The sequence below is a fragment of the Alosa pseudoharengus genome, unplaced genomic scaffold (assembly GCF_046254945.1).
Source record: "Alosa pseudoharengus isolate Yale_2024_CS ecotype anadromous, Long Island Sound unplaced genomic scaffold, YU_APseudo_1.1 YU_APseudo_1.1_scf_4, whole genome shotgun sequence".
Taxonomy (NCBI): domain Eukaryota; kingdom Metazoa; phylum Chordata; class Actinopteri; order Clupeiformes; family Clupeidae; genus Alosa; species Alosa pseudoharengus.
Window position 1 is genome coordinate 40,114,735 of NW_027468774.1, and position 10,000 is coordinate 40,124,734.

At 45.3% G+C, this 10,000-nt stretch overlaps 2 protein-coding genes across 3 annotated transcripts in view; one reads left to right on the forward strand and one right to left on the reverse strand.

Moving 5' to 3' along the window:
• The window catches only part of ppp1r9ba (protein phosphatase 1, regulatory subunit 9Ba), a 57,698-nt gene extending 57,073 nt beyond the window's left edge, over positions 1-625 (forward strand). For both annotated transcript variants that reach the window (XM_076266290.1, XM_076266291.1), the window contains exon 11: positions 1-625. This exon is cut by the window's left edge and continues 2,876 nt beyond it. The gene's annotated coding sequence lies outside the window, so the exon portion shown is untranslated.
• Positions 626-3,000: 2,375 nt separating this feature from the next.
• rapgefl1 (Rap guanine nucleotide exchange factor (GEF)-like 1) overlaps positions 3,001-10,000 on the reverse strand; it is a 39,700-nt gene continuing 32,700 nt past the window's right edge. Inside the window, exons 13-15 of the mRNA XM_076266292.1 lie at positions 6,837-6,901; positions 6,639-6,693; positions 3,001-3,938 (exon numbers count right to left, since the gene is read on the reverse strand). Of these exons, the coding sequence (XP_076122407.1) occupies positions 3,814-3,938; positions 6,639-6,693; positions 6,837-6,901 (245 nt within the window). The 3' untranslated portion in view covers positions 3,001-3,813. The remainder of the gene's footprint in view (positions 3,939-6,638; positions 6,694-6,836; positions 6,902-10,000) is intronic.

Below are 10,000 nucleotides of genomic sequence, written 5' to 3' on the forward strand. Positions count from 1 at the left end.
GACAGGTAATATGCTGTAACAAACATTCCATGAACAACAGACGTCATTCCTTGCTTCATGTTGCTATTGCATCCTTTAGTCCACTTGCGACACTGACTATGAATGGACAAACTCTACGGTGAACTCACTTGGCTTGAGCTGCTGTACACCAATGTGCATAGCAGATGACCTGGGAACTGTGCAGACATCTCAAACATCACTAGCAACAGGACTGGCTGATCTGTCCTCCTGAGAAGACAGCAACAAAATGGCATCAGGAAATTGTTTGATTGAAACTAGCATTGCCAGTCCAGGATTTTTTTTTACTGCACACTCCGCTGATTTTTGTTTGTTTGTCTGTTTTATTTTGTTTAATCGCTCTTGTTTTAGACATTTGGATAAAGTTAAATCTTCGTGTACCTAGAGAGCAGCTGACTAACGGATCCCATAGCAGCAGTCAACTGTTCTCTAGAACGTATGGATTAGCAGGGTGTAACAATCTCCTAGGATGAAAGGAATAAATGAAACTCACAGCCATTCCTTGTTTTGTATTTAATGTTTTTTTTTACCCCTGCTTTGTAATTTGCTGTCATGATTCATGAACAATAATGATAACAATAATAAACAATAAACTTCATCTTGCTCATCTGGCATAATTTAGTCATCATTAATAATAAATGCTAAAGTGTTGAATAGCTGAATCTGAAGTCTACTTTGTCGGAGAAAATTATGACTATTTTGTTGGATAACATCAGGAACACCAACATGGACAGACATACAAACGACTACATCACACACTCACACAAACTTCCGTGCCTGCACTGTATTGAACATCTGAATAAAATGTTTTGACTATTTTGTTAAAGAACTTTATGAGCGCAATCACTGAGCAGCCATGCCAACAATTATCTTACTCCCTCATAGACACATACAATAATTTACCATGTTCCACATTGTGTATAAACAGCAGAACAGTGTTTTATGCTAATTAAAAAAAAACATGTACTAACCGCAGTGCCCAATACCCCAATGAATCAGAATCAAATCAAGCTATAATCATAAAGATGAATGAAGGGGGGGAAAATGCATTACCATTACCAGCCCGTCCTGTGTATTAACCTGTACGAAGACATTTTGCAAAATTCAATGTATAAGTCTCAGTTAATACTTGGGAAATGATGGTATACACTTGCCCACCCTGGATTAAACAGCTGAATCAGATGAGACTTTAGTTAGAGATTTTGTTGGAGAATATTATGGACACCAACACAAAATAGATACACTAATTACATCTCAACCACACACACACACACACACTACCTTACTGCATTGCACAAATTGCACACCATACTCTGACATGTTCATCAGAAGAGGCTTTATTTGGATGCATTGTGTTCCTCTCTGGCGCTGAAGAGGTGCACCCCCCCAGAAAGAATGAGAGCGCCCTGACAAGTTTCAGGAGAGTTCACTTGTAAACACTGACTTCTGTACAAAACTCAAAAGAGAGTACAACAAGATTCGGATTCTTACCCGTTTCAAGAAAAAGAAGCAACCATAGCTTAAACTTAACCAAATGAAAACACAACCAAAATACAAAACCAAATAAAAAATAGTCCAACTAAAGCCATAACACAAAGTAAACAATCAGAACCAAAACACAAAATGGAGATAAAGCTGTACAATTCATCCATCTTTAGGTTAGCTGACGCCATCCATTTCTGACAACTAACTTTCTTTTCTTTCTTACATGTGTTCAATTTTTTACTGTACAAGGAACACCCGTTCTTTTAAATGTACAAAACAAATATTCTCCTAGAACGGCCATCTCATAGCTCATACATAAAATAGAATCTCCATATTATTTATTTATTTACATTTTGAATTATTATTTACACGACAGCCAGCCAGGCAGCCCTCTGAATGGAGGTTGACCCAGGTAGTGATCCTGAGGCCGTCACATCGCAGGCAAACAGGTGGAAGCCATTTCACCCGGAAGTAGTTCTTCACATCCAGCACGTCAGCATGGAGCATGTCATTTTCACTTCACACATTCACTAGCTTATGTTTAAAAAGCAAAGCGACATGTACAAAGAAAAAATAAACTTACCATCACAGTTCGATTAAAACACAGTCAATACTCTACACCAAAAAAGTATGGTAAATGGACATGGTAATTGCTCTTAAGTGACATCAAAATGCTAATATGACCAATAGCTGAAATCCTCCCAAACTAGGTGCATTTCAATACAGTCAAACTGGCAAAAACAAATACACTTTAAATAGCTTTGAGCTCTACTGGGATCTTGGTTTAGGCCGTGACCCCGAAAATGGTAACTCTGTGTTCTATGTCCATGGCATTTTGCAGAGCACACAAGCATTTTAAAAGAAGCTGAATGACCAGCAGGTTACGGGGTTCTGGCATCTTCATTGCACACAGTTCATGGTTTTCAGGAGCTCGAACTGTATTCACTGACTGAGATGTAATGCCCCTTCAGTAATGCAGCTAAAGAGGAGTTGGATGGAGGAGGTGATGCTCCTGACCCAGAGAGAGGCATCCCTGACTGACAGCCAAGTCTGGGACAGACCCGGCCCTGACCGGGCCGCAGCATGGCCGAATCAGGGCCAGCTCCATTCCAGGCTGAGCCGCCATCTTGGCTCGAGTCCATGGCTTTGCTTCTGTTTGTTTTGTTTTCATGGTGCAAAGGTGCAGCTGAGAGCTTCCGTGTCCAGCGGAGGCCGTTCGCCTGCGATGTAGAAGTCTTTGACGTCAGCAGCACTAGCAGATTTTGTGGTTCTCAGGAGAGGACGACGCGTTGCCTCCGATAGCTGAGCTTAGCGCTTTCAGCTTACCCGAGAATAAGTGCCCACGTTGGCTCAAGAGAACAAAAAGAGAGAGGTAAGATTGGGTTAGGGTTAGGGTGGGATGGGTTGGGTTTGCAGTCATGGGTTTTGGAGGAGACACTAAGGGTGTAGAGGTAAGATTGTCTCACAATGGGGGCAGAGAGGTGGGGGGGGGGGGGGGGGGTCAAAAAAGTCTTCAAGTCCAGATGTCTAAGAGAAAATAAGAAAAAACAGAGGATGAAGCTTATGCAGTCAGAAACCACTTTCCCTTTTTGTCCTGAGTAGCTCCTAATAGGATAATGGCCTATCCGCTACTCTTCCAGGAGGAGTTCATGTGCAGTTGAGTTCGGTTTCTGGCAGTGCAGACTGGACAGGCATTGCTTAGAGATGACCAATGAGAAAGCAGGTAGGGAGGGGCTTCACAAGCAAACTTCCCATTGTCCTATGGAGATCACTGCCATTCCCTTCTGCGGTCTCCCCTTGGAGATGTGGCTTCTGTCCAGCCACAGCCTTCTATGGGCCAATCAAAACAGCAGCTTTAGTTCCACAGCCTCATTTGGACCAATCACAACACTGGCGACAGTTCCACAGCCTCTTCCTGACAAATCAGGACAGAGGCAGGAATCCTTGAACCTTTGCTTTTGACATTAGTGTTAGGCCATCCCTTGTTAGAGCTAGTCTTTGCTCAGTCATTGATTGGATGAGAATTGCTTTTACCATGAGTGGCAAGTTCTTGAAAAAAACACTGTCCAAACTGTTCAATCCACAGCTCAAGGAGACATAGTCTTGGGGAGAGGTAACCAATCAATGACCAGAGTTAAGGAGAAGGGGTTGACCAATGATTGGTCTTTTTGGAGAGGGATCCTGAAACAGAGAGGGCGTGGTCCTGATTAAAAGGTGGGAGCTAATTGGTCCTGGGGGGGATGGAAGGGCGGGTTTTACAGGTTAAGGGGTGTGGTCTTCAGTGGGTCAGAGGTTCCTCTGGACTCTGGCTCACATGTCTTTGGGCTCCAGCTTGCAGGACATCTCGAACAACAGGTTCTGATTGTCAATGACCTGAAGCTGGCGCACGTAGGCCTTCGTCTGGAGGTGAGAGGGGGATGGCTCGGCCTCCACAGCTGGAGAGGGAGAGAGAGATAGAGAAGAAGGGAGGGAGAAGGGACAGGAAGAGGAAAAAAAAACAGATCATATTACTTTCAAGCTTTAAAAAGAGATACACACTTACACATCCCAATACACCTCCACTTGTTTCAATGGTCTGTCAATAGATGGCGACGTTTAACTTATTCATGGACAATACGGCAAGTAGCGGTAATAAATCAGGTTTCCACTAGCGGGCAACATCCACCAGGGGGGAACATCGAGTCAATTTCCTCACTCCCCTCTTCCAGTTGACCTAACAGCAGGAAGCCTGCATCCCTGCATCCGTTGCTAAGCCACGCACTGCATATGAAAGAGCGGAGAGGAAGGAGGAGGGGGCTCTTTTGACTCAAATCAACTCCAACCAAAGAACGAGACTCTTTCTCCCAAAGGAGCTATAAATAGACACACATTGTCCTCCTAAGTCACAGCAAGTACAAATCTGGTTACACACCCACACTCACACACCCATAATGCATTCATACACACACTGGCACACGTACACTCCCATAATGCATTTACGCATACACACACAGACATCACAGGTTGACATCTCAGCGTTAGGCTGAGACTGAGCTTCTACTACAGAGGCAGAGATGCAGCCCTGCTTCTCTTAGCCTGTCAGTGCTGACATCTTGCATTTACACCATCTTATATCAGCCAGAGTGCAGCTCAGAGCGCCAAGGCCCTTCACAGCTATCCAGTCCACTGCTGTTGTCAGAACAAATGGCTCTAGATACAAAGATATGTTCTCAAATGTTCTGACTGCTACAGACAGAGACTCTGTTTGTACAACTATGGACAAGGTCAGATTCGGAAGACTAGACAAAGCAAAGATATATAGATGACATGTTCATGACAAATTAACCAAAAAAGACAGATATGGTGGTGTTTTCTTTTCTGAATGCGAAAACGCAAAACAGACATGAAAAAGTAAAGTTTGAAGGCTGGCCTGCCTGCACAGGCTGAGAGGCAATCTCCCTAATGGGGGCCAAAGGGACGCAATCCCCTCAGCAAACCAAGCGAGAGAAGAAAGAAAGGAGAGCGTGAGGGTGAGAAAGAGGGAGAGAACAAGAGAATGCAAGAAGGAGAGCAATAAGGAGAGACAGAAAACCAGGAGGGGAGAGATGAGGAGGTTCCTCTTCATTAGCCCCTCAGAGCGCCTTGTTGGTGACAGGTGCACAGGAGAGGCATTAGTGTGGCTGTTCTGCTAAGAGGCCATTTCCAGGCAGCAGTCTGCTGTGGAATGGAGCCTGCTTCTGATCTAAGTGATCTGACACTTCTCTGGATGTAGAGCTGCTAACAAGATAAAAATGTGTAGCATAAGGCACACCAACCTCCACTGGCTACTCTACAGATGGCACATGGCCCAGGACCTGCACAGTGTAATAGGACTTGCTCTTGAGTTGACAAGAGAGAAAAGAGGGGGGGGGGGAGAGAGAGAAAGAAAGAAATGGATTGTACATGTTGCACTTGCAGCCCTGAGGTATCATAAAACAATCCTGGCCGGATTTCACAGCTTGGTGTTCTTCTGATTTAGACTTTCCAAAGAAAAATGATCAATCTTTTGTTGGCTTTGAGGCGAAAACAGTCAACACTGCCAAGCTTAGGCACCAAAACAGTGCAGCAGCAGGTTGCATTCAAACAGAAAGACTCAATCAGAGCCAATCCTTTTAATCTGTCCTGCCCTGATGGCAGCAGTGGACCCACTGCAGGTCCACTGGGCCGTTCGAACCACCACAGAGAAATTAGAGTGATTATTTCAGTTGGAGCGCAGAGTGGACAGATGCCCCCTACTGGGCACAGTGTGGGACCAGTCCAGAGCCAGACCTCTCCATATGTCTGTTACTAGGGCACCTGATTCTCACACAAACATGGGGGAGAGGAGATGATCATAGACACCCTAAGCAGTGGTGTTCAGGAAGGTTTATTTATTTACTTATGATTATTATTTTTTCCAGGCATGGGGAGTGGCAGTGGAACACCTAATTGCCTGATGACAGCTGCGGGGAGGGGAGCTCTGGCAAACTGATGGTGCCGAGGGTGTTGGCAGTGATTCCTGCCAGAGGTTGGGTGATGGTTGTACATATATATACCTTGCCCCTAAAACAGTTTAAACTTCACCACACCCACTATACACTACATATGTATGTGTATGTGTGTGTGTGTGTGTGTGTGTGTGTGTGTGTGTGTGTGTGTGTGTGTGTGTGTGTGTGTGTGTGTGTGTGTGTGTGTGTGTGTGTGTGTTTTGGTTGCAATATTTTGGGACCTGTGTTTTGATGGTACCCTGTGGTAGTCCATGTGTGTAAGCTGCAGGGCCCTCAGGGCTGTGCTGTTCCAAAACAGATGGACTAAGGCAGGGTGGAGCTGTTCTCTTTCAGCATAATACACTCAGACAGGTAAATAGGTGTGTGTGAGTGTGTGTGTGTGTGAGCTTAAGTAAGGCCTAGGCATGTCTATGCGGGAGAGGCTAGGCACAGTGTCAAAAGCCAAAAGCTAATCCTGTCTGGCAGGTGAATGTCTGCATTAATCTGTGTGTGTGTGTGTGTGTGTGTGTGTGTGTGTGTGTGTGAGTGTGAGAGAGAGAGAGAGAGAGAGAGTCTGTGTGTGTGTGTGTGTGTGTGTGTGTGTGTGAGCAAGCATGTGTCTGTTTGTGTGTCTGTTTGTGTCTGACGTACCGAGCTGAGAACTCCTGTATCGTCTGATGGTGCGTACCATCTCTGCCACTTTATGCTGAAAAATACAAAAAAAAGGCATGACAACTAGGTTCAAAACACACCCTTTAACCTTTAAGTCACTCCAAAAGGTTAATCATAATTGACAGTGTCTAGCCAGAATTAGAATCTCTAGAATGGAATGCAGAGGACAAAACTCACCATCTTCTCAAAGTTGACCAACTCCCCATGGAAGGTCTTACAGCTCTCATGAAGGAAGGTCAGATCTAACAGAGAGAGAGAGAGAGAGAGAGAGAGAGAGAGAGAGAGAGAGAGAGAGAGAGAGAGAGAGAGAGAGAGAGAGAGAGAGAAAGAAAGAAAGAGAGAGGAGAGAAAGAAGAATTGCACTCTGGTGAGATAACAGTTATGTAAGGTTGTGTTAATACTTGTCACTGGGGCGTGGGGCTGTTCCATCTCCAGACACCACTGCAGTAGCACTGACACTGAGCGCCAACTACATGGATGAGAGGAGAGAGGAACACGACACAAGAGAGAGGAGAGGAGAGGAGATCAGGGGGGCAGAGGGGGAGAAAAGAGGGGAGAAGTGGGAAGGGGGGTAAAATGAGGAAGATGGAGGAGAGAGGAGGAGAGAGGGAGAGGATGGGATAACAGTAGAAGGACAATTAAAGGATGGGAGAGGATAAGAGAAGACTGCTGAAGACGAGGGAGGAGAGGAGGAGAGGATCAAAAGAGAATGGAGGAGAAGACAGGAGTGGAGAAAAAGAGAATGGAAGAAGAGAAGTGAGGGGATCAGAGGAGACAGAGGCTGCATGTCATAATCTGTGCCCCCTCTCTCATCTCCCCCCCCCCTCTCTCTCCCTCTCCTCCACTGCAGAGGGGCGTGGGTGAGTGTGTGCCAGAGCATGTCAAGTTGAGACGCTGCACCGCGCTCAGTCACAAGGAATGCACAGCGTGCAGCTGAAGCGTTAAAGACGCTCAGACAGACTCTCACTGTGTGTGTGACCCAAAAATCTCTCCCTCTTTCCCAGAGCACAGATAATGTGCTGAACATCTCTACAACACAGCTACTGCAGGGCTGAGTTTTCACTCATGGAGTCAGTGTTCTTTTGGGTATGTGTCTGTGTGAGTGCATGTATTCGTTTGATTGTGTGTGTGTGTGTGTGTGTGTGTGTGTGTGTGTGTGTGTGTGTGTGTGTGTGTGTGTGTGTGTGTGTGTGTGTGTGTGTGCAAAATTAAAGCCTCAGTCCTATCTATTCATGTAACTTCTGACCTAAAACCAGCCAATGTAAGGTTGCAAGGTGAGGCCATTTATGCTTTCTGATGACATGAATGGTCCCCTCTCTCACTCCCTCACACACACACACACAAGCACACACATGCACAATAACACCGTAAAGCCTTGGTTGACATAATAGTCTGCGGTACTTCTGAAATGAATATGCAAATAGAAAGTGTAAGACGCAGAATCCTTCTCCAAGAACCACGCACACACACACACACACACATAATGCTCCTTTCTCTGCCTCATTGCCAGCCGCTGGCTGTCACGGTTATGTAACCGCAAAGATGAGGGGCCAGAGGCAAACAGAGGGTGAACAAGACAATCTGCTCCATCTGGAGACACACATACAAAAGGCAGTACCCTTAATACACACTCTTACACACACACACACACAGTATCCCACTCACATCGAGTAATAGGCTCAGTATGGTCACGTATGATAATAACCCATCACCAATGCAGTCACATATAAGCATGCACATGAATATCCACACATGCACAACACCCACACAAGCACAGTAATCGTTAAGCATCCTCGGCTCCCGGCCTTCCGAAAGCAGCATTTCAATAAGATTTCTGACAGCCACTGGCATTTATCATCCTGTACTGCCGGTCTGTCAACTACTCTATCTCACATTGATTTCAAATCATAAAAGTGCTCATTTCCTCTATTCTGCCCAGCGGAGCAGAGCAGAGCGGTGCCCAAGCCAACAGCCGACTTCGGCCCTGACCTGGCCCAAACACGGCGGCGCGGATGCTGATGTTTGGAACAATAGAACAACGTGTCGAACAGCAGACAACACGCAGAACATCCTTCAAGGTCCTTCAAGGAGATTTACTTGCAAATAATATTTACTTGAGATAGGACTTGCAATAACATTTCAAGAAGATGTTTGGAGACCTCTGTGTGTTCGGGCCCAAGCCAACTAAACAATAATATTTGCACATTAGTTTTAGATAAACAGACACTCGCTGTTAACAAACGACCTTGCTCACGCAAACTTAACAGATGGCAGACCTCTAACTTCCAATGAATGCCATTTAACTTTATGTATACAGAGCGTCAACAATGAGCATCGCCTCCAAGCACTTTGGAGCCAACAAAGCCAGCACTCTCTGCGGGGGGGCCCAAGGCAACGGCTCCCCTTCACCAGGAAGAAGTGAGATCAAGCTAAAACAGAGGAAGCATGGGGAGCTGCAGGGGGGGGGGGGGCAGAATAATCTACATCTAAAATTAATAATCTCTGTTGCTGAATAATCTACAGTTAAAATGAAGAAGTATAGTATAGGACAGGACAGGACAGGACAGGACAGGACAGGCCAGGCCAGGCCAGGCCAGGCCAGGTCAGACAAGGGGAGGGGAGGAGAGGAGTCACACTAAAGCCAAAGTGTGATTGTGACCACACAGTCAACGTGGACAAAGGACAAAATGTGCTGGTTTACAGTGACCTTTCACTAATCTTACATGTGGTGGATGGCAAAGACCAGACTAACAGGGAGGAGGAATAAGAAGGAGTGGCAGAAGAGAGAAGAAACAATAGAAGGAGAGAAGGAAAGAGAGGTATCTTCAAGAAGGAGAGAAGGAAAGAGAGGTATCTTCAAGAAGGAGAGAAGGAAAGAGAGGTATTTTCAAGGAGAGAAGGAAAGAGAGGTATTTTCAAGGAGAGAAGGAAAGAGAGGTATTTTCAAGGAGAGAAGGAAAGAGAGGTATTTTCAAGAAGGAGAGAAGGGAAAGAGAGGTATTTTCAATAGAAGGAGAGAAGGAAAGAGAGGTATCTTCAAGAAGGAGAGAAGGAAAGAGAGGTATCTTCAAGAAGGAGAGAAGGAAAGAGAGGTATTTTCAAGGAGAGAAGGAAAGAGAGGTATTTTCAAGAAGGAGAGAAGGGAAAGAGAGGTATTTTCAATAGAAGGAGAGAAGGAAAGAGAGGTATCTTCAAGAAGGAGAGAAGGGAAAGAGAGGTATTTTCAATAGAAGGAGAGAAGGAAAGAGAGGTATCTTCAAGAAGGAGAGAAGGGAAAGAGAGGTATTTTCAATGGAAGCAGAGAGGAAAGAGAGGTATTTTCAATGGAAGGAGAGAGGAAA